This window comes from Kogia breviceps, chromosome 11 (genome assembly GCF_026419965.1).
Source record: "Kogia breviceps isolate mKogBre1 chromosome 11, mKogBre1 haplotype 1, whole genome shotgun sequence".
Taxonomy (NCBI): Eukaryota; Metazoa; Chordata; class Mammalia; order Artiodactyla; family Physeteridae; genus Kogia; species Kogia breviceps.
The window spans coordinates 82,940,774-82,966,062 of record NC_081320.1 but is presented as its reverse complement, the minus strand read 5'-3'; the positions used below and the strand labels follow the sequence as shown (position 1 = coordinate 82,966,062).

Here is a 25,289-nt window from a genome sequence, read left to right as displayed (position 1 = left end):
AGCCTTTTTAACAGCATTATTGAGACGCCATGTAAATACCATAAAGTTCACCCATGTAATGTATACAATTCAATGATTTCACCATTCTCTAATGTTTGAACATTTCCATCATCCAAAAAGAAACCCTTTACCCCTAAATCACTTCCCATTCCCCTCTCCGACCCCAGCTCCTGGCAACCACTAAATCTACCTTCTATCTCTATAGCTTTGCCTATTCCGGACATTTCATATAAATGGAATCAAATGTGGCCTTTTGTGACTGTTTTTTGTTTTGTTTTTAAATTCTATTTATTTATTTATTTATTTATTTATTTATTGGCTGTGATGGGTCTTCCTTATTGCGCGCAGGCTTTCCCCAGTTGCAGCGAGCGGGGGCTACTCTTCGTTGCAGTGCGCGGGCTTCTCATTGCAGTGGTTTCTCTTGTTGCAGAGCATGGGCTCTAGGCACACAGGCTTCAGCAGGTGTGGCACGCGCGCTCAGTCGTTGTGGCTCTCTGGCTCTAGAGCACAGGCTCAGTTGTTGTGGTGCATGGGCTTAGTTGTTCCGTGGTATGTGGGATCTTCCTGGACCAGGGCTCGAACCCGTGTCTCCTGCATTGGCAGGCAGATTTTTAACCACTGCACCAACAGAGAAGCCCCTTTTGTGACTGTTGAAGCTTCATTTTTTTAATCTTAAAAAAATAATGTAGGAACTTCCCTGGCAGATCAATGGTTAATACTCCACGCTTCCAGTACAGGGGACGCAGTTTCGATCCCTGGTCAGGGAACTAAGATCCCACATGCGTGGCCAAAAGTTTTTTTTTAAAAAAATGCAATATCTGCACTCTAGTCCACAGTCTACCCTTTTTTGTTTTGCTATAAAGTAAAGAAATATATATTTGGTCGTCATTCCCTGGCACAGAGCTCGTAAAACTCTTAATTTTCTGAGTGATTGGTGTGAGAGGAGTGTCTTATTATTCATAATAAGCCCCTTTCCACCTTCCCTGAGTTTATGCTAATAAGGTGACTCTGAGGATGGAGCTGGTTGTCAAGGGAACCAACTAGGTGATGGAGGTTTGGAACTTTCAGCCCCACCCCTCACCCCTCACCCCACCTCCAGGGAGAGAAAAGGAGCTGGGGATTGGGTTAATCACCAAGGCCCAGTGACTTAATCACTCATGCCTGTGTAATGGAACCTTCATAAAACCCAAAGGAGTTTAGAGAGCTTCCACAATGGTGAACACATCAAGGTGCGGGGAGGGTGGTGCACCAGAGAGGGTATGGAAGCTCCAAGTCCCTTCCCCATACCTTGCCCTGTGCATACCTTCCATCTGGCTGTTCCTGAGTTGTGTCCAGTAATAGTAAGTAAAATGATTCTTTGAGGTTTGTGAGCTGTTCTAGCGAATTACCAAACTCGAAGAGGACATTGTGGGAACCCCAGATTTATAGTTGGATGGTCAGAGGTACAGGAGACACCTGGCATCTGCAGCTGGGGACAATCTTGTGGGACTGAGCCCTTAGCTTCCAGAGTCTGCACTAACTTCCGGTGGTTAGTGTCAGAAGTGTGAATAGAGAAACAGTTTTCCTTTGGATGGTACCACAGGTTTTCAGCCATTCCCCATTGATGGGCATGCAATTTGTTTCCAGCTTTCTGGTTTTTTTTTCCCTACCAGCAGTGCTGCAGTAGACTCTCTGTACATGTCTCCTTAGGTTCTTGTGCTTTTATTTCTATGGATGGAGCCCGACGAGTGGAGTTGCTGAGTCAGAGATCTTTTAAAAATTTTAATAGAGGTTTTCAGACTGTTTCCCAAAAGTGTGTAATAATTTACATTTCCATCAGCAGCGCCTACGCAACCTCTCCCAACCCCCACCCCTCCTCCCCCAAGTCCTGTCAACATCAGGTATCACTCTGGAATTTTTGCCATTTCTGATGGATATGAAGTGGCACCTCATTACGACTTTTATTTGCATCTCCTTGATTACTGGCGAGGTTGAACATCTTTCTGTATGTTGTGGGTCATTTAGATTTATTTGCTCTTCTATGTATCACTTATCCATATCCTGTGCCCATCTTTCTCTTGGTTGTATTTTTCTTATCAATTTGTAATAGTTCATAGCTGTCATATGCACTGCACATGTTTTCTCAGGCTATTTATTGCTTATTGACTTTACTTCTATGATATCATTTTTATATCAAATGAGATCATCTTCTGTAATATCACATTTAAAAATTTTTATAAGGTCAGAAATGTGACTTTTCTTTTATGGCTTCTGGGTTTCTAGATTGACGTAAAAGGTCTCCCCTGCTTCTAGGTTATACATGTATTTTCCTGGGCTTTCTTCTAATATTTTTAACTGTTTTATGTTTTACATGTAAATAAATTCCAGATGGATTACAGATTTGGGTATATGCTGTAAGGTAGGGAGCCAACTTAATTTTCTTCCAGACAAATAACCAGTGATGCCAGCACCATCTATTATTAAGTAAATCATTTTTCCCCCTGCTGAACTGAAATATCTCTTTTGTTGGATTTAATTGAAATCTGCTACCAATTGCCTTACTCTTTTCCACTTCTCTATCTAATCATATGCTGACACCGTACAGATTTAATTACAGTTACTTCATATAGTATCTTTTATTATTTATAAGGAAGTCCTTTACCTACCCCACAGTATTCCTTTCCATAATTTTCTTAACTTTTCTCAATTCCATTATTATCTGTTTCAGAATAAACCCTTTGGGAATTCTAATAGGACTTTCATGACATTTATCTATTAATTTTGGGATAATTGACATTTTATGATATTAGCTTTTCCTGTCTGTGAATATATTTGTTTTCATTGTATTTACATCCTATCTTATGTACTTTGAGAAGTTCTATAGGAGTCTGTGCCTGTCTTAGTTTTTTGTTTTTGGTCTTTTTTTGTGTGAAGTCATATTGAGATATAACTTATATACAATAAAATTCACCCACTTTAAGTGTACAATTCACTGATTATTAGTATATATAAAGGGTTATGCCACCATCATGCAATTTACCTTTAGAAAATTTCTATCACCCCCAAAAGAAAACTCAAGCCCATTTGCATTTACTCCCATTTCCACCCCCAACCTTGGGCAGCCTCTAAACAAAATAGATCCAACTAGAGAAAATACTTTATATTTAGATTTGCCTTTTCTGGACTATTCTAAATGTTTTATTTTTTTATGCTTAAGTGTTTTCCAGTGTTCTACACTATTGTGAACACAACATCTTTTCCTGTTTCTATTTCAAGCTGGCTGACTGCTAGCATAGGAAAAAAAATATTTTGATATTATTGACCTTATAATCTGTTGTCTTACCAATTTTCATAGGTTTTCTAGGTATACCATCATAACACAATTTATCTCTTTTTTTCCATTTTATCTTGAGAATTTAATTTTCTCATTGCATTTTTAAGCAAATTGCAAACATCATTTAATAATCGTAGTCAGAGAAGGCATCCCTGCTTTATTCCTGATTGTAATGGCTATGAATTGCCGTCAAAATGTAATTTATTGACAACTATTGATGAACTGCAGAGGCAGCGAAAGTCAAAAGAAGGGTGAGAGGGAGTTACCTTTCCATTGCCATTTCTTTTAAGGCTGGTATGAAATAGTTATATGTTTCCTTAATCATTGGCTGCACTGCAGAGTGGCTTAGCCCCTTAAAAATAAATACAATTAAAATTTCAGTTCCTCAGTTTCAAGTGCCACGTTTCAAGTGCTCAGTAACCACAGTGGCTAGTGGCTACCTCGTTGGACAGCACAGCTCTTAGACCCTGGGTGGGCAAACCACCACCAGCTTAGAGTGGTGGTTACAGTTTTAAGGGATTACTTAAAACAAAACAGAATATGTAACAGAACCCAAATTGGTCCAAAGGCCTTTTACAGAAAAAGTTTGGAGACCCCTGGTCGAGAGTATTGTCTCTCCAACTGAGTCATTTTTAGATACCTTCTTTCCGTTTTTCTTATTACAATATCATCTATGAGATAGATGCTTAATATTTTTCTTTAAGCTTGACTTTTGTAAAAAAGAAACATTATATCAATACTGTAAATGGAAATGTTTGCCATAAATAAATAACTAGAAAAATAAATAGAATGAAAGCCAACCGATGTTATTAAATTCCAATAACAAACTAGACTTTGCTCTTTCTTTTGTTAAAAAGAGAAATTAGCAAGTGCTAAGTATTAGCCGAGACACATCCACCACCTGAGAGGTGTTCCATGATGTAATCAGAAGTAGAAAAAGAGAACTGAAAAAGAACCGTCTCCTCACTCATGATTCAAGGTCACTTATATCCGGGGATGTGTATAGATGTCTCCTGCTTCAAAAGCTCATTTTATGGCTGCTTCAGTTTTACGAAAGACCTACATGAGTACCTGTTTTCGCTAACCGACAGAAAGAGGATTTCTGCTTTTAGGAACAAAGGCAAAAATCGAAAACAGTGTTCAGCTTTTGTTTTGCTGAGACCCTTTACAGAGGGCGGTACCGCGGGCCTCTCGCGTTCCCGAGCACAGGCTCCGGACGCGGCTCAGCGGCCATGGCTCATGGGCCCAGCCGCTCCGCGGCACGTGGGGTCTCCCCGGACCGGGGCACGAACCCGTGTCCCCTGCATCGGCAGGCGGATTCTCAACCACTGCGCCACCAGGGAAGCCCATGCTGCCGGCGCTTTGAACTGTGTCTGTGAGCATCTGCGCTTTATTTAGATTTATTTTGTGCATCCATCAGCAAGATGTGTCCTAAGGTAATTGCTTCTTTGCTTTAGGCCATTTTGCCTAGAAGGTTTTCATAGGAATGCTCTATTTTCCGATGGGGGAGGGAGGGACACGTACCTTCTGGAATCACCTGTAGTGTTCCTCAATTTTGGAACACTAGGCTGAGGGGAAAGGAGGTGGGGAGCATGAACTTGGCATAGGCTATGGCTGGGGTTGGGGTGGCCTAACTAGAGGAGCAATATTTAGACACCTTCCTTACCATTACCAGTTTAAGGGTGTACAAGATACATTTGTGTTCGCTTTTTACTCTAGGTTAGAGCACCAGATGTAAATTTATAATTAGACCATATCACTTTAACCTCCACATTTTTGTTGTCACAACTGTGCAGGTGCTACTGGCGTCAGTGGGTTGAGGCCAAGAATACTGCTAAATATGCTACAATGCACGGGATAGTCCCTGCAACAAAGAATTAACCAACCCAAAATTTCAGTCGTGCCAAGACTAGGAAACCCTACTCTAGCTATAGATTGGGCAAGCAAATGGTATCCCACGGCTCAAATGCAGCCTCATTGCCTGGTTTTGTGCAGCCCATAAGTTAGAAATGGGCTCAATATGTACTCCAGCATGACTGGCTTCTTTCACTTAGCATGATGTTCACCCGTGTTGTAGCGTGACTCAATACCTCTTCTCTTTTTATTGCTGAATAATATTCCATTGCATGGATTTGACACATTTGTTTATCTTTCATCAGTTGATGGAGGTTTGGATTGTTTCAACTTTTTGGCTATTATAAATAATGCTGCTATGAACATTCTTGTGTAGGTTTTTGTGTGGGCATATGTTTTCATTTCTTTTGGGTATACAATATACTTAAGAGTGGAACTTCTGGGTCATACAGTGATTCTATAACTTTTTGAGGAATTGCCAGACTGTTTTCTAAAGCAGGTGCATCATTTTACATTTCTACTGCAGGACATGAAGGCTCCAGTTTCTCTCCACATCCCCGCCAACACTTGTTATTATCTGTCTTTTTTATTATAACCATCCTAGTGGGTGTGAAGGGGTATCCCATTGTGGTTTTGATTTGCATCCCACGGATTGCTAAATGAGCATCTTTTCATGTGTTTATTGGTCATTCATATATATTCTTTGGAGGAATGTTGATTCAGATCCTTTGCCCATTTTTAAATTGGGTTATGTCTTTTTACTACAGAGTTGTAGAAATTCTTTATATATTCTAGATATAAGTCCCTTGTCAGATATCTGATTTGCAAATCTTCTTCCCATTCTCTGCGAGTTAGTTCCTTTTTATTAATGAGTATTATTCCCTTGTTTATTTGGAATTAGTACTGTACTCACAATTTGTTTATCCATTCACTTGCTGGTAGACGCTAGGGTTGTTTCCAGTTTGGGGTTATTATGAAAAAAGTTATTACAAGGATAAGTCTTTTTGTGCACATATCTTTATATCTCTCTGGCAAATGTCTATAGAGTGGGACTACTGAGTAGTATGGTAAGTGTATGTCTAACTTTATGAGAAATTGCCAAAATATTTTCAAAAATGGTTGCACCATTTTACATTCCTACTAGCAATGCACAAGAGTTCCAGTTGTTCCACATCCATGCTAACCTTGATATTACTGGTCTTTTTAAGTTTAGCCATTCTAATGGGCAGTGATATTTCATTATGGTTTTAATTTGCATTTCCCTGGTAATCAGTGATGTTGACATCTTTTCATGTGCTTATTTGCCATTTGTATCTTTTTTGTGAAGTGTCTTTTCAAATCTTTTGCTCATTTTTTATTGTATTGTTTGTCTTCTTATTGAGTAAAGAAATTCTCTTCATGTTCTGGATATGTCCTTTGCAGGTATATGTTTTGCAAATAGTTTGTCCCAGTCTATGACTTTTCACTTTCTTAACAGTATCTTTTCCTTTTTTTTTTTTTTTTTTTTTTTGCGGTATGCGGGCCTCTCACTGCTGTGGCCTCTCCCGTTGCGGAACACAGGCTCCGGACACGCAGGCCTAGCGGCCATGGCTCACGGGCTTAGTTGCTCCGCGGCATGTGGGATCTTCCCGGACCGGGGCACGAACCCGTGTCTCCTGCATCGGCAGGCGGATTCTCAACCACTGCGCCACCAGGGAAGCCCAACAGTATCTTTTGAAGAGCAAAAGTTTTAAATTTTGATTAAGTTCCATTTATCAATTTAATCTTTTAGGGTTCATGCTTTTTTTTGTCCTAACCCAAGATCCTAAAGACTTTTTCCTATGTTTTCTTTTAGAGGTTTATAGTTTAGTATTTATGATTAGGCCTATTATCCATTTTGAATTCATTTTTTTCCCCACATGGAAGTACATTTGCTTAGCATCATTTGTAGAAAAGACTACCTTTTCCTCCATTGAATTACTTTGGTACCTTTGTCAAAAATCAATTGACCATACATACATGTAGGCCTATTTCTGGACTCTCCATTCTGCACTATTCTTATATTTGTCTATTCTTAAACCAGTACCACACTGTCTTGATTACTGTAGCTTTATAGTAAGTCTTGAAATCAGGAAATATAAGTCTTCCGGTTTTGTTCTTTTTCAAAATTAGTTTGCCTGTTGTAGATTGTACACATTTTTATATAACTTTAGAATCAGCTCATCAATATCCATAAAAAGTTCTATTAGGATCTTGATTGAGGTTGTGTTGAATCTCTAAATCAAATTGGGGAGAACTGTCATCTTAACAGTGTTGAGTCTTCCAATCCCCAAACAAAAAAGTAAATATTTCATTTACTAAGCTCTTCTCTAGTTTCTGTTAACAATGTTGTGTAGTTTTCGTTGTACAAGTTTTGCACACCTTTTCTCAAATTCATCATGTTTTTGGTGCTATTGTAAATGAGATAAATGTTTTAATCATGTAGGCTGCCTCATTCTGTGGATCACTTGATGACCCTCAACAGAAGCAGGCAAATTGGGAATGACTAGAACTGGAATGGGTGGGGGTGGGGTGAGGGGACAACTAGCCTTGCACTGCGCAGCATACCCATGATGGTGGAGACCACAGCTGGTAGGAACCCAGGCATGTGTCAGAAAACAGCAGGTAGAGCACAGTGACGGAAGTGTGGGCACAGGTGGTAAGAGGAAGCAGTTGGTGTCAGAAGAGTGTGCCAGCAGGTGGAGGGGCCTCAGACACAGATGGGCAGGACTCGACTCCCAGAAAAGGCAATAAGCAACAAGAAGGAAGAGCCTGCCAGCCTACCAGGCATGAGATAGTGGACCCTTTACCAAGCAGGGCTTGGGTGCAAGGCATATGGTACCTGATGTGGAATCTGGGGTCTGACCCTCTACAGCAGAAGAGGTAGAGCGCACATTCAGGGCTTGTCCAGAGCCAGGTGTCCTAACTGGGAGTCTTAGCATGTTGGACTCTAGTCTGTAGACTTGTCTTCAGGGATTGGTCCTTGGCCTGGGCTGGGGCTGGAGAGGAGGCTGCCAGGGACTAGGAACTTAGGGAATCTGGCCAGCCCTTCTGGAAAGGAAAGGGAAATAAATTGTGTTTATAAAGGTAATTGGGAGTCTGTCATCAGTTCCAACCCCTCCCCTTTTCTGGTATGAGCAGATGAACAAGAAAAAGGGGAAATGCTGGCATTCAGGGTGAATTAGATGGGCAGACAACCAGACTTCCCATTACTCCCATTTACTTGCTTTCAAGAGATGTAGACTTATTCATCCCTTTTGTTGACAGTTACACAGCAGGTGCCCCACAGCCCAGCAAGGGATGAAGGAAAGGCTCATTAGCTCTTTTTGTTTAAGTGAATGAAGGTATCTCTACTTTTTCAGACTCAGCCACCAGGAAAAGCTTTTGGACCCCGAACAATCCATTGCACCCTCTCTCTAACTGTTCATTCAAGGAAGGCAGCAGCCAGATGGGCTGGGTTAGAGAGGGTGTTCAGCTCCTATTTTGCAGCCATTTGAAAAGACTCTGTCTTGTCTGGGGCCCCGGTGAAAGGAGCGGAGGAAGGGGGCCATTCGCTATTGCCTGTGGAGGTGGCCCCCATTTGCTCTCTTCATTGAAGGTGATGTCCCTGGTGCTGGCTTGGTCCCAGGGTGGGAGGTGGGGTGTCTTTCACTGAGATACGGGATGCTGGAAGAGGAGCCAGGTGCAGAAAGAGTATGATGAGCTTAGTTTTAGATGTGATGAGTTTGAAGGGCCAGTGAGACATCAGAGCAGAGCGATCCCATAGGCCATGAGATGTACTGATGAATGGTAGTTGAATAAATGTACAAGAGATGTTGACTTGCTAGTGGAATGCCTGCGCTGGCACAGACTTCCTCAGAGAGTGTACTCCAGTGTTGCTGCTCGCTTGACCAGGGCTATCGTCAATTCCACAGCTAGTTTGTTATAAAAATATTTATGTAATCAAATAGTACCGTGAGATTGAGTCCTGCTGCACTTCCCTTTCTCTGGGACAACTGCAGTTAATAGTGTTTTATGCAGAAAGCTCATTTATGTGTGAGTTTATGTATATAGATGAATATTTATAAATGGGATTTACATATAAATGAGATTTAATATTCATATATATATATGAAATCTCACTTATATGTAAATACACAAGTAGATACACACACCATAGGTCCTGTTCTGTAACCTGCTTTTCTTAACTTAGCGCTGAATCATAGACAGCCTCCCATGTCAGTACTTAGAGATCTAAACAATCCTTTTCAATGGCTGCATAGCCTTCTATTGTGTGAATATGCCATTATTTATTTAAACAGTCCTCAGATTGATAGACCTTCAGCTTGTTCTCAAAATATTTGCTATTATAAACAGCAATGCAACAAAATACCCACATAATACATTTTTGTGCAATGGTCCAACTATTTTCTTAGAAGGTTTTAGATGTGGAATGCACATTTTAAGTTTTCATACAGACAGATTTCATACAGATTTCCTTCTGATGAGATTGTACCAGTTTGAACTACTAATGGTGTCTGAGAGTGAGTACATGCTTTTCTCACTTGCTCCGGGCTTTGTTCTCTTTTATCTATGCCATTATGATAAGTGAAAAATGTAATTTCATTGTTTTCATTCACATATCTTTGATTATTAATAAAGATGCACATTATTTCATTTGCTTCTTAGCTGTCTATATTCCCCCTACCCCTGTGGGTTACCTATTCATATCCTTTGCCTATTTTTTGTACTGGAGTGTTTGTCTTTCTCTTAAGATTTATAAGTGCTCTTATGTATTACAGGTACCCTTAGTTAGGGTTAGTTATATGGTACAAGCATGTCATAACTAGTTTTTATTTGTCTTTGTTAAGTAGTTTGTGGAATCTTTTGCTGCATCACAGTTTTTCATTGTTATTTTAGTCATATCTACATCAATCTTATGTTTTATAGTTTCTGGCTTTAGATTATGCTAAGAAAATCGTAACCCATCCAAAATTTATAAAAATATCTATGTTTCCTTCTAGTACTTTATACTTTTATTTTTTATGTAAAATGTAAATTTATGATGTCACTTCCTTCTTTGCCATATCAGCAAGCCTTCCTGATGCATTTCCTTAGCATTTAGTGTGGCTAGGCAACACTCTTGGCCTAGCCCACCAGGCCTTGGATGATCTGGGCTCTGCCTATTCTCCATCCTCATAAATCAAATATATCAACCATCCCAAAAGCACTGCTCTGCTTCTGTTTGCAACACCCATGCTTGTCTTCTCCCCCACTGTCTGGTGAACTCCTAAGCAACTATCAAGACTCACCTCAAGGGCACTTCCTCTGCGAAGCAGTCCTTTATCCCAGTCAATGTTAAGTGCTTCCTGCCCTTAAGTGCTTCCTGCCCCTCCTGGGACTGACACAGCTATTCTCTTAACTTATGTTGAAATTTTTGTTTATGCATTTCTTTCCACTACAAACTTGTGAGCTCCGGGGCTGCGGGGTGGGAGCGTGCAGCATCTGGCACTTGGTACAGTACCATTTAGCAGGTGCTAAGCCTGCCCCTGTGATCTGATTTGCATTTTAGCAAGCTCAATGCGCTAACAGTGTGGAGGCTGGGAGACCAATTAGAAGTATCCAGGTAATAGTGAATGTCCTCATCCAGGTAGCTGACAAGGACCTGGACTGAGGTGGTGGGTTTGGAGAAAAGAGTTTAAGAAACAGATTTAGTGGGTAGAATGGACAGTGCTTGAGTAGAATGTTTTGTTTGAAGTGCCTCCTAAACGTTCAACAAACGAGTAAATAAAAATGTTAGCCTATTAGCACCGTCCAGACCTTTTGCTTGTGGTATTATTTGGTGTTTAGAATTACCCCTACTCCTATTCCTTTCCGTGAAGCTGTGTGATGTTGGCTAGTCAGTCATCACCTCCAGTCATCATCCGTCGAGTGGAAATAGCCTATCACCTCCAAGGGCAATTGTGAGGTTGTTTCAGTTAAATGCCATGTGTTATGAGCCTTCACAGCCCCTAACATAGTAGCACTCAGTAAATGTTAACAGTCTGGCCTCCGCCACCTGCTTACCTTGGGTGATTGGGTCAGTTGCCATCTTCTGACTGACCTAAGGGATTCCTAGAGAGAGAAGCTGAAATTAGCGTTTATTATTGCGTTTCCACAAAGCACAGGCGTGCCCTGACAGCTGGTCTCCATCTGTCCGCAGCTCTCTGCTCGCTCTGTTTGCCCTTGCTGCCATTCTGACTGTCGTCCCCAGTCTGTTTTCCTTTTCCTCCAGAGACCCTCCCAGCATTCAGTCCTTTCCAAGCTCTGCTCCTTCCTTTTCTGTCCCGTGAGCACTGCGTAATTAACCTACTGCATCCTCATGCGGGGATCACAGCAGTCACTGGTCTCCCAGCCTCCATTCAACCTGTGCCAGGTGGACAAGCAGGAAGACCAGCCCCCGCATCATGGTTATATCCCCTGACCATACTCGGCATCCTGCTCTGAACGCTCCGGGGCTTCCCAGGCCCTGCGGATCTCATTCAGGAGCCTGAGCCTCTAGCTCTGCACACCCTGGCTGTCCAAGCCGCTTCCTCATCCCAGCCTAACCTCTCTGCTCCAAGGCCGTTAGTCGGCTTGCCATTCCCAGCCCAACTTTGCCTACTTCTGCCTCTCGTCTTTTTTTCCACCCCACAGAATGCCTGCTTTGTTCCTCTGCCCCAGGCTTGCACCAAACACCCTCACAACTGGCACAGAACTCTCTTTTGAGATGCCTTCCTTGCCACTGCTAACAGCCCATTCCTGTGGCTAACACCTTGTACTCATAAAATGCTTTCCCACCGCTGTCTCATATGGATCAATCCTCCTGCTTTCCTTCAGCTGGCATTTGATGAGTCCACTCTGCATGCCCACCCTGGGGAGGATAAAATAAGGTATAACCTTTGCTCTCCAGGAGCTCCAGTCTAGGAAGTATGAATTCCAACCCACAGTTTCCTTGGCCATAAGATGGGGATGGTAATGTTTAACGACCTCACAGGGTCGTTGTAAGATTTATCTGAAATTATGTGTGACGCAAAAAGAGCTGACACAAAAAGAGCTTAACAGCAATGATGTGGATGGATGGTGCCGATGGCCACTTTACAGCTGTGAACACGGGCTTGGAGCTGTCAAGGACGTGCCCACAGTCACACGGCTAGAGGGACCAAGCCAAGTTCAATGCTTGGGGCACGGCCCTACCCCGTCGCCCGCTCCATCTCCTCCTCATTTCCCCCTTTGCTTCCTTTGTGTCCCATTCACTCTCCATCGCTGCTCCCTTAAACAGGTCTCTGCCATACGGACACAATCAGGCTAATGGCATCACTGCCCCAGTCAAGGGGAAGTTGGTCATTTTCATCCTTAGTCCTTTCTTTAAGCCTCCTAAGTGTGCCCACTTGGCCTGCCACCCCAGGGGCTTCCCGCAAGTGCCCGGCTGTCTCACCCATGTGAGTTTGTCTCTAGGAAGGAGTTGATAAGCTCACCGTGGCTCACCCGCCTTGCTGCCCACCTCCCCAGAGTTGGGTTCCATTAGTCATGTCTGTCCATGGGCACTGATGAGCTTTGCTTCTCAGGCTCCAGGAATTCCGGATTGGGGTAAAAATACCCATCTGCCTCAGTGATGGAGGTGAGTCCGGTCCATGAGAAGGCAGCTGGCAGAAGCAGGCACAGGAAGAGGGTCACTGATTGAGCAGAAGCACTGGTGGTGTTAAGTCAATGGCAGGTAAAAGCATTGCATGTGGGAGAGAGGCCTGGAAGCACATTTTAAGCCCAAGTTGAAATATCTGGTACCTCTTTAAAGGAGTCATATCACAGAGAAAAAAAAGTTTGTGTCCTTCTGAAATCTACTTAAGAGTGGATATAAGGAAGGAGATTGGTTTGTTTCAAAGCCCAATCATTTTAGGAAATCTTCCAGAAGGTGGCAGGGTGATGGCAACACCTACTGAAAAGAAGAGAGAATGTCTTTCACCTTATGTCAATTTTTTTCAAACAATATAGAAGTAGTTATGTCGTTTTAAATGACCATATTTACTTTTCATTATAAAATTAATATATAGAAAATTGGGGAAATCACCTACAATTCCATAACAAACCTTGTTGTTTATTTTCATCTGGTCTGTTTTTTGAATGCATATTTTCACATGGTTGTAACAGTACTTGACATACCGTTTTTGTACACTGGCATGCAGTTCTGTTTTTTTTTTTTAATTGTGAAATGTTTTATGGGATACATCCAGAAGAGCACAGAAAATATATGGACAGTTTAAAGAATAATTTAAATTATTTTAACTCCCACCCAGGTGAAAGACTCGAGTATTTGCAGCTCTCAAGAAGCTTGTGGCCCTCCCCAAACAGAGCCCCCTCTCCCACAGACAGAACCACCAACCTGACTTTTCTGAGAACCTTTTCCTTGGCCTTTTCTTCATAGTTCTACTACTGTGTGCCTATAATTCACTTTTACCTGTTTTTGAATGTTATATGAATGGAATCATACGTTACTTACTTTTGTGTCTTGCTTCTTTCCTTCAATTATTGTTTTCAAGACATTGTACATGGCTGTAGTTAATTCATACTCATTTTCAGTTTAAAAGAGTGGTTTTATCGTCCTGCTCTGTTTCTATCCCAAATCTAGACTTTATCACGTAGCCCAGGTCTGTGATGCTTTTATAGTTGGGAAAACTCATTCCTTTCCCCTGTTTGTGACTTTCCCCAACCCCTGCCTGAGAACGTAGGTCTCAGTGAGAAGAGCACTTCCCCCTTTTCTGGCCATGGCGCTGGCCCTCTCTGCCATTTGGCTGGTGTTCTAGGAAGCAGCCACTCTGTGGGCCGCTGGAGACCCTTGAGCTGCAGCTGCCGTCTTTCCAAGGGAGTTGATGGAATTATTTCTGGGGCCTGGAGACAGCTGGCGAGAGCATGGAAAGCACAGCAGGGCTGAGGAATCTGCCAGAGGGTTGGCCGGAACCGGGAGGGTTCTGGTGGTGGTGGTGACACTACTGGTCAGGAAAAGCCAGGTGTTCTGTGGCTAAAGCCTCAGTCAGGAGTCAGGAAGCCTTGCCTCCAGTGTGTGCACACCCTCCTCTGCCCTTCTTCCAGGGCCCTGGAGCAGCTGGGCTCACGGAAGGGGGATTTAACTCATACTTACTGGTGTTTGCTGGTGCTTAGCCTCTCCTGGTCTCAAGTGAGCCTCCTGACCTCAGTGAGTAAGTGGGCACCTGAAAGGAGCCACGTTGCTGCCCAAATGCCAGAAACTGGGCACGCCGGGCCGGGATGCCCACACAGACACACACGTGTGTCAGCGCACGGAGAAACCTGTTCCGGGTCAGCAACACACACACTCACGTGCACGCTCAGCTTTGCCTTCTAACAACTGCCCAATTTCTCTCATAGCTGATCTTGTCGAACAAATGGCCTGCGGCTCCATTTCTTACCACTCTCTCACGGCTAATCCTTCGGAATTTCGCTTTTGCTCTCTTGAGCACTGACGGGTGCTCGCTGGGTAAGCCGCGCCCTGCTGGGCCAGGCCAGGCCAGACGAACCCATGGGATTAAAACCACTTACTTGATCTTAGCCTGTTAAGGACTCACCCCCGTTGGATTTATATACACTTTTCCGGAAGCCAGGCCCACCTCTTGGACTTTACTTGTAGCAGCTCCCTGGTCCTAAGCTGGTATTTTATACTTTCTCAGGGGCAAGCCCTTCCTTGGTCACCACATTCACATCCATCACATTGACAGACTGTGGCCATCCCCTTTCCTGTTACTGCCTGAAGAGGCTGTCCTGGTGCTCGGCTCTCACCAGCAGTCTTGCCCTTTCCTGTCCTACCTGGTCTAATTCTACCTTCTGTACCATGTGGTAGCAAAGGTGGTGGCAGTATTTCCAGATGCAGATGCTTCATGGTCTTGTACAGATGATCCCCAGTTACAAACACCCTGGGCCAGCCCTCACCTGCCACCCATAGCCTTGACCCTGCCCAGCCCCTGGGTTAAAGGAAACAGGGCCCCTGGGATGGTAGAGACTTCCTGGCTGGCCAGTTAGATGCAGAAACAGTGTGTTGCTAGCAGATGAAGGATACAGTGTGTCTCAGGGTGGGTGTAACATCGGCCACAGCCTCTCTAGCCTCTGCCGTCACTGAGCTAGCCACCCCTTGGCCTGACCAGCCGTTCTTCCTGGCCAGGTCCCTGGCCTCCAGGTCTCCACCAGTCCTTGGAGAGCCCCAGATGAGAGACGGAGGACCTGCCCTTTTACCTCCCCCAGTTCCTCTTCCCACAGTTGACTTCTACTTCCAGAATCCCTCAAAACTTTTTGCACAAAACCCCCAGGTGCATGCCCGCCCTCCTGGACACTGATGCTGGCCTGGATTGGAGAGGAATCCAAGAAAAGTCCCGGATTTCTGGGTGGGTGATGGGGACAGTGCAGTTGGTTTGGGGCCAGGGGAATGGTGCTGCCTGTAGGACCTCCCAGTGGAGTGGTCCACTGGCCGTTTGGATGATAGTAAAACTCCCCCACTCCTTCGCGCTTAGCATAGTGGAGTTTCCCAGATTCCTTCTTACGCTGGCAAGCAGAAAACTAGGTGGTGAAGAAATCAGTCATAGAGCAGGTGAAGTGTGACTATGGGATGTAGGGAGAGGTGGTCACGGAGTGGGAGCAGCTGTGATCTTGTCCTTTTGTTTTTCTTACTTGTCACCTAATTGTTATTAGTCATTGATTCATACCCATTGACTAGGGGAGAAGTTAACCTCCAGGAGGGGAATGTGGGTTGGGATGAAGGAGGTGCTGGCTCTTGAACACAGTAATGACAATGTTTAGTTCACAGGTGTTTGTGTCATTATTCTTTGTACCTTACACGTAGGTTATAAATGTCATTTAAAATCTACTCAAGAGTTGATAAAGCCAATTAAGAATTAGTTATAAAATTACACTGTGCTTTAGCATTCGTTAAGAACTGTTTAGTGCTTTACTATTTAGGAAGCAATTTATTATTTTTAAAAAGTAAATTTATTAACTTAAACACTTAGCTGTTTCCCACTCACCTCAAACTTCTCTTTTTTTGGTTTTTGTGTTCTGCTGAACCTTTAATTTATTCTCATTTTCAACTCCAAGAGAACCCCTTTCCGGAATCATCCCAGGTTGCTCTAAGCACAAACACCCCTCTCCCATTGTTCTGTCTCTCTCCCTATGTGCTGATCAGAAGAAGGAAAACAGCTGCATGGTTTTGTTTTCTCTTCCAAACCGGTGACATATATTGCCCTTTGATCCTTTAGCAAATGTTATCTGCTTGGAGCAAGGGACAAGACATGCCATTCATTTAGCGTGTCCCCTGTGACCTGAGCGTCTTCATCTCCCCTCCAGCTTCTACTCCGGGTTGCCATTAGGGTCGGCTTAAATACCACAGACGCTTCAAGCCACGGGGCAGTGTGTAGTTCTTGCATATTCCTGGCTATCACAGTGACCAAGTGTGTGTAGAATCACACACTTCCCTGTGGTTTCTACTGAAAGAGGAAATATGAGTCTTAAACCAGCGCCTGTAAAGAGGAAACATACATCTTAAACCAATTAACTGTCAGGTTAGTTTTAAGGTCTTTCTGTAAGAAGTGTCCCTTTGCAGTCTTCTGGCTTGTGGGTCTGTGCCCAGCGTGAAGCCGCCCGGCGTCCGCCCCGCTGAGCTGCCGGCAGGAGGCAGCTGTGCCGGACAGACTGTGCCGCTCTCGTCTCACGCCTCCCTGCAGGCTCGGGGAAGTGTGGAAGGTGATGACAGGAGCCAGCTCCAAACACGGTGTTGGGGTCGGCGGAACGAACACTGTGCACCTTCTAGGAGTGTGAGGCGTGTGCATTTCGTGAAGGAGAAGCAGAGCTGCCCGTAGCCTTGACTGCCCACTTGGCAGGACGCACCCCCGGCCCCGCGCATTTCTGCCCCGGAAGCTGCTCAGCAGCAGGAAAAAGGGCAGGAGGGTGGGCGGTGCGGGAAATGTACTGTCATCCAGCAAGACAGTTGCTGGAGAGCAGATAGCAATAAATGCTACTATTTTAAACATGAAGAGGCTTTCTCATGAAAGGCTGAGCTCCCAGCTTAACACGGCTGTCCCTCCCCACCCGGAAGTCCCCGTTTCCCCCAGCCTGCACGTCACCTTAGCTCTGACCCACCACTGGTTTAGGAACATAAGGACCCGGAAATTGGGGGATACGAGCTGGGTACACTTGGATAAATCTTTGCATATTGGAGATATCCACCATCTTGCTGTGGAAGGTGTCATTCCCTGAATAAATTGTAAAATTCTTAAGATCCTTAATATTTGTAGCATAACACCACCCCATTAGTCCTGGACTGGTTCCCTTTGATTCAAGGTCACTGTTGGTAAAGTCCAGGACTGGAGGGAAAGTCAGAGGGGACTTGAGTCTATGCAGCTCTAGAATTCCATTCCTCTGATTTATTTTTTATAATAGCATTGAACTATCTGGCAGTTTTTCCCCATTTCTTCCTAGGAGGACAGATATGTGGTTTGAATCCTTTTGTTCGAATAAACAGAAGAAGTGGATGATCAAAGTTTTTGGTTAAATGAATCGGAGTGTGGGGATACAGTCAGAAGTCTTTAAAGGAGGTGTATTTATTTTAAGGCCCAGTTGTTACTTAATGATCATTTGATTATAATGTTTATTTCTATCTAATGTGGTATCTTAGTCAGCTTGAGCTGCTATAATAAGAATACCATAGACTGGGTGGCTTAAACAACAGAAGCTCGCTCCTCACAGCTCTGAAGGCTGGGAATCTTCTCTCTGTGTCTTCATATGGCAGAGAGAGAGAGTGAGAGAGAGATCTTGTGTCTCTTCTTCTAAGGGCACTATATGACCCCCATGACCTAAATATCTCCCAAAGATCCCATCTCCAAATATTATCACATTGGGATTAAGGCTTCAACATATGAATTTGGGGGAGGAGGAGCCTAAACATTCAATCCATAGCATGTAGTAAGCCAGTGGGCCGGCTATTGGCTCTATCTATACAGTTATGATGTTTGGGGATAAAATCGGTGACTCGAAGAATCATAAATTAGTAAAACTGATCCTGACCTTCTTGACCATGACCATTGACAAGAATGTTCTTTGAATGTGCTGCCCCAACCAGAGCAGAGGGAAAGACAGTCATATCCGGTGGCGTTTGCACTGCTTAAGCATGTGTTTCAACAGCTGTGCTCAAATCCTTCCCCTTTCGGGGGGACTCTCCAAAGAGGTCCAAAGTATCTCCCCACTCACCCACCCCTTCACTCTGTAATGTTCATACATGCATAGTATACTCACAGCAGGCACACTGTGGGAAAAGATGACAGTGTGTCTTTCCTTTCTTTCGTTTAGCAAAGACTAGCAGGGAAAGCTGTAGGAATGAGGTGCTAATGAGGTTGCTGGGGGAGGTGAGAAGCATCATGAATGTCAACCGTCACACAAGTCAACAGCAAGGGGGCACCAGGAGGGATTAGACATCTTGGTGATGTAGACAGTCTGCACATGTAGAAACGTGGGGAGGATACTTGTGTAACAAGACACCCCTCCCATCACCAACCTGCTGGCCTCATCCAGTCACAGTTGTGGTGTCTGGTACCTGGTGAGAGACACCCAGTGTCCCCTGGACACTTTAGCCACTCAGTAATGCAAATATTTGTGTCTCTCTCGCCCACTAGACTGAGTTTCTTGAGAGCAAGTTCTGTGTGCCTTCAGAGTTGTCTCCAGTGCCTGACACTGAGGAGTGAAGTTATAGAATATTTTCAAGCACACAAGTGTTCATTTTAAAAAGATATTCTCCAAAAGCACCTTGGGCAGGGAGCTATGATATTATCCAGCCACACCAGTCCAGGCCTGGGGTGTTCTAAGGCCTTGGCAACCTCAAAAGACTGAAGTCCTGCAGGTAGTTATGATGACAACAACCTCCAGTCTGGAGGTGATAGTCTGCCAGAGGGTTGGAGGGAGCTGACAGTATTGTGCCTAATCAGACCTAGCAGCCAGGCCACTATTTACACTGAAGCCATTATTTACAGAGTTGGTTTCCAGTGAGGACTCTCTTCCTGGCTGGTAGCTGGCCACCTTCCCACTGTGTCCTCACATGGCCTTTCTTCTGCACATAAGCATGGTGCACAGGGGTGAGAGGGGGTAGGGGAGAGAGGGAAAGCTCTCTGTTGTCTCATCTTATGAGCACACTAATCCTATCTGATCAGGGCCCCACCCTTATGACCTCATTTAACCTTAAAAACTTCCTTAGAGGCCCCATCTTAAAATATAGCCACTCTGGAGGTTAGAACTTCAACATATGAATTTTGGGAGGACACAAACATTCAGTTCATAAACTGCTCTGAAAATGACTATCTGGCTTTCAATTCCTACTCTGTTACAAACTAGCTGTGTGACCTTGAGGAAGTTCCTTTAGCTTTTCTAAGCATCAGCCTCCTCATGGTAAAATTGGGGACAAAAATGGTACCTATCTCAGGGTACTGTAAAGATCGAATAAGATAATGTATCTGATGGGCTTAGGGAGGGGCCCAGTGTACAGTAGGTGTTTACTAATTGTTAAGATCGTTAACAGCACCCTCCAAGTTCTGAGAATGAGTTCCCTCTAAGGTAGTCCTGGGAGTCCAGTCCAGCCTGGATTTCCAGGACGAGGTCAGGCTGTGTGAATGGGATCTCCAGACCAGAGAGGTTCCAGGACTCCCCAGGGTTGTTGAGGGAGCCCAGCCTCTTCAGAGCCTGGTTAGCCTTCAGGGATTTCCAACAAGGAAGTGGAAAATGACCGGATGAGTCATGGTGGCAGCCCAAGGGTTCTAGAGAAGGATTCAGTGTTATGGCTGGTGGTAGCAGGGTTTTTATTTCATCTCCTTGCATGGAGGGTGGCAGAGGGAAGGACTGAGCTCACTGGACCTGAATGAAGGGTCACACTGGATTCCTTCTGCCTTCTTTGTAGCTTAAAGAAAACAAAAACAAAACAAAACCTTCTTAACACAACTTTTCAGATTCTAAAAGGTAATACAAGTTTATTGTATAAAATTTGAAAAATATAGAAAACTATCAAGAACATAAAAATCATCTGAAACTCTTCTACCCAGAGTTAACTCTGATAACTTTTCCTTTAAGTCACAGACCTGGGTATGAATCCCATCCTTCCATGCTGGAGTGGTGTAACCTTTAATCCTTTAATGGGCTACCTGTTCTTTTCTTTTCTTTCTTTTTTTTTTTTTTTTTTTTTTTAGTATTTATTTATTTGGTTGCTCCGGGTCTTAGTTGCAGCACACGGGATCCTTAGTTGAGGCTTGCCAGCTCCTTAGTTGCAGCACTTGGGCTTCTTAGTTGTGGCATGCGAACTCTTAGTTGCCGCATGCATGTGGGGTATAGTTAGCTGACTAGGGATCAAACCCAGGCCCCCTGAATTGGGAGCTCAGAGTCTTATCCACTGAGCCACCAGGGAAGCCCCTACCTGTTATTTTCAAAACCTCTACTTCCTCATCTTAAAGTGAGGCTAATACTTCCTGCCTTTTTCCTACTTCTCAGGGCTGCCATGTGAATTAAATTCCAGGCACAGGGTGTTAGCTTAGTAAAAGCTGTTTTCTTATTTCTACTGAAGAAAACACCCTTGGCTTATGATTCCAGCATCAAAGCTCAGATAAGAATCCCCCGTAAATCATTATCATATCACCCTTTCAGGGTCTCTGCCCTCCAGATGTGTGCTATGAGCATGTGTTCTGGATTAATAAGCAAATCAATATCTTCATTTACCACACTGACATAATGACTATGCAGCAATTTCCCAGCATAAATATTCCTATTTTTCCTCTTACTTAAAGCTGCTTTAAAAGGTGAGGATTGGGCTTCCCTGGTGACGCAGTGGTTGAGAGTCTGCCTGCCGATGCAGGGGATACGGGTTTGTGCCCTGGTCTGGGAAGATCCCACATGCCGCGGAGTGGCTGGGCCCGTGAGCCATGGCTGCTGAGCCTGCTCGTCCGGAGCCTGTGCTCTGCAACGGGAGAGGCCTGCATACCGCAAAAAAAAGTTGAGGATTATATATTTGCACAGAGGATTGTGTGTGTCTTACCATCATTTCCCTCTGAGAACTTGCATCTCTCCTTTTGTGGTCACGCCTGGCCTTGGCTTTGTAATGAGAGAGAGAGAGAGAAAGAGAGAGAGACTGCATCTCTGAGGCTTTCTGGACTTCCTTTGGCCAGAATGGTTTTGTCCATCACTTAAGAACCAAACTCATTTCCTGATTATTGTGTATTAAATTAAAATTCCAGTTTTCAGATTTTAGGACAAAAGTTCTCCTGAAATATGTCAGCTTCATTCCAGCTTCAGACAATGGGCTCGTTGCTGTGACTGTCCCTGTCCCCCCATCCTTCTGGCCTACCCAACTCCTCCCCAGTGCTTCTGCCCAGGGCCTTCCGCACTAGGGGAGGGACCCCTCCTCCTCAAAGGTCAGAATGATACCTGGCAGGGACCAGATGTTCATGGAGGACAATGTTGCTGTGTAAGGGAACACGGTTCACTCCCAGCCACCTGTCTTGTTTCCCAGCACTGTCCCCAGCAGACCACCTTCTCCTAACAGCAGGAGGGCCTGGCAGTTGAGGCTGAATAGGTACTGTAAACTTTCTTGGTGTGGAGATTCCATGCACTCCAATCTGGTCAACTTGACAAAAAAACAAAAAACAACTGCCTAACCAAGTGTGTCCAGGAGAGCAGGCTAAGCTCTCCAGATAGTTGACTTATTTCCTTACAAGAGCTATTCCTTCAACAGATTGTGAGACCTTTTCATCCTGGGACAAAGGCTTCCTGTACCTTGCCTAGTGGCAGGCAAAATGAAATGACGAGGATGAGAGATAGTATGTCGCCTCCTTTGCTCTGTTCACAGTGATGGGCTGTATTGGAAAAGGAATGAAAGTTGAGCATTGTCCTTGACATAGAGTTGCCAAATGTCCTGGACAACAAATATGGAATTAGCCTACCACTTGTTGCTTTAAACCATTTGATTGTCAGGGTGCAACAAGTAGATGAAGCCAAAACTGTTCATTTGTGAAAAGTTTTGAGTTTCCTATACAGGATGCTGGGGATGAGGACCAGGCAGAAACGATGTTTGCTGCTATGCCTTTGACTTTGAGAGCTTAGTCCAGAGGTGGAGATAGACTCCAGTGCCTCATGAAGGTACAGAGGGAGTTGGGGAAGGCTTCTCAGAAGGGGGAACAATTGATTGGATCCTGAAGAATAAGTTTACCATGTAGAAAGGTGGGATTTATTGAGCCCACAGAGACACTGCAGTGGTGTAGTCTCCCTCCCCCGGTCAGATTGTGTCCTATATTTTCTAAGCCTAAGTAAAAATCATTTCTGTTCAGATATTGAATGGTCAAGATAGTTGCCAAATCAACCTGCATTAAACGTATATATCAATTAGGGGAGAATTGACATCTTTACTATGCTGGGTCTTCCGATCCATGAACATTGTATGTCTCTCCACTTATTTATTTCTTTGGTTTCTTTCATCAGCATTTTGTAGTTTTCAGCATACAAATCCTGTATATTTTCTTAGATTTCTACCTAAGTATTTCCCTTTTTTTGTGTGTCCATTTGTTCATCGCTAGTATATAGAAAAACAATAACTTTTTGTATGTTGATCTTGTACCTTGTGACCTTGCTGAACTGACATTTGTTCTAGGAGACTTTTTGTAGATTCTTTGAGATTTTCTGCATAGCCCCCTACACGTCACCTGCAGATAAGAATGGTTTTATTTTTCCCTTTTTAGTCTATATGCCTTTTATTTCATTTTCTTTTGTTATAGTGCTAGCTAAAACTCCCTTTGTTGGATAACAGTGGTAAGAGTAGACATCCTTGCCTTATTCCCAGTTTAGGGGGAAAGTATTCAGCCTTTCATAAATTCTGATATTAGCTGTAGGTTTTTTGGTGATGTTCTTTAATTTTTTTTTAATTATTTATTTATTTATTTTTGGCTGTGTTGGGTCTTCGTTGCTGCGTGTGGTCTTTCTCTAGTTGTGCTGAGCAAGGGTTACTCTTTGTTACAGTGCACAGGCTTTGCATTGCAGTGGCTTCTCTTGTTGGGGAACACGGGCTCTAGGTGCGCAGGCTTCAGTAGTTGCAGCACGTGGCATGTGGGGTCTTCCCGGACCGGAGATCGAACCCATATCCCCTGCATTGGCAGGGGGATTCTTAAGCACTGCACCACCAGGGAAGTCCCTGGTGGTGTTCTTTATCAACTTGAGGAAATTAACTTCTTTTCCTACTTTCCTGAGAGTTTTTTATCATGAATGGGTGTAGAATTTTGTCCAGTGCTTTTTCTGCATCAATTTATATGATTATGAGATTTTTTTCTTCTTTAGACTGTTAATATGGTGGATTACATTGATTGATTTTCAAATATTGAGCAAACTTTGCATCCCTGGAAGTAATTCCATTTGCATAGTGGGATTCTTTAATTCTTTTACATATTGCTGAATTCTATTTGCTGATATTTTGTTAGAAATTTTTGTATGTATATTCATGAGGGATATTACTTTATAGTTTGTTTGTTTTCTATACTGTCTTTGTCTATCTTTAGTATCAGGGCAGTACTGACTTCATAAACTGACTTGGGAAGGTTTCCTTCTATTTTCTGGAAGAGATTGGGGTTAATTCTTCTTTAAGTGTATGGTAGAGTTCTATGGCTTTTGAAAAGTTGATTCTGAGGACGCAATCTGGACCAAATAAAGCTGAATCTTGGGGGTGGGACTTGAGCATATCCGATGAGCTTATCAATGTGCCGCCAGCTGTGGAGCTTCAGTGTGGTCGTGGACTTCTTGAAACAAACATAAGAGGGTGAACTGAATCAGAATCCATCTGAAGAATGACATGAATTAAGCAGCTGTGAGGCTTGGAGAATTTGGCTCTCTGAGACACGTCCCTGGAGCCTCTGATACCTTCAGGACCATATGGTATAGTGGAGACATTGGTCATACAAGACGTCTGGGTTTGACTTGGCTACTTAGTAGCCATAAATTCCTTATTAGCAATTTCAGTTTTCTCGTCTGTAAAATGCCACTTCTTGGGTTGTTTTAGGAATAAAATGAGACAGGAGATATGAAAATGCTTTAGAACCACCACAACTTTTTGAGAAGGTGAAAATTGATGTTTCTTTGGGCCCCAGCTTCACCCTTACTGCTGTGGTGTCATGATTCCCAGTGAGTCCTGCTGTGAGGTCAGTGGGAGGCTTGTGACTCCAGCTGGCTATAGGACCAGTGTCCTCAGGCTGTGGACAGCTCCTGTGGACAGCTGTGGACAGCTCCTCCTCCTCCCCATCCCTGCTCACTTACTCTGCCCATGGAGTTTGGGCACTCACAGGAAGGGGTGGGACCTTGGTGACAGTGAAAAGAAATTTTGACCTTGACCAGTGCCTCCTCTCACCTTTCACAGGAACATGCTTGCCAATTCAGCCAGTGTGCGGATTCTCATCAAGGGAGGCAAGGTTGTGAATGATGACTGCACCCACGAGGCTGATGTCTACATTGAGAATGGCATCATCCAGCAGGTGGGCCGTGAGCTCATGATCCCCGGAGGGGCCAAGGTGATCGATGCCACTGGGAAACTGGTGATCCCTGGAGGCATCGACACCAGCACCCACTTCCACCAGACCTTCATGAACGCCACATGCGTGGACGACTTCTACCACGGGACCAAGGTAATGCTTCTGTTTGGGGAAGGTGCCTTCCTCGGTGGTTTCCTCTGTTTCTGGGGCTGCTCCAGACTAGATCCACATGAACAGGGTGCTCCTGCTGTATCGCTCAAAGGAGAAGGGTGCTCTTGAAGGGGCCACTGTGGCAACTAAAATAGGAAATTTCAGGCTAAATGTCATAGATTTCTATGATTATGGAAAAGGAAGCATTTAAGCCTATTTTGCTGATCACATCACTTACTGAGGTACCCAGGCCAGGAACTGATTTTATTTTTTTTAGTTTTATGTCATGTAGTACAGACCTAGAGGAAGAGGAGAATTAGCTGGAATTTGTTATTGTGCATGTGTGGGGCAGGAGGTGTGTGTGGGGGGAGGTAGGTCTGAGGGACTGCTTTATGTATGATAAGCTAAATTAATTTCCCCAAAATTGT

At 43.9% G+C, this 25,289-nt stretch overlaps 1 protein-coding gene across 1 annotated transcript in view; it reads left to right on the top strand.

Moving 5' to 3' along the window:
• Window positions 1-25,289, top strand: part of DPYSL5 (dihydropyrimidinase like 5) — an 87,383-nt gene that overhangs the window by 13,300 nt on the left and 48,794 nt on the right. The window contains exon 2 of the mRNA XM_059080034.2: window positions 24,600-24,864. Coding sequence (XP_058936017.1) covers window positions 24,604-24,864 — 261 coding nt within the window. The 5' untranslated portion in view covers window positions 24,600-24,603. The remainder of the gene's footprint in view (window positions 1-24,599; window positions 24,865-25,289) is intronic.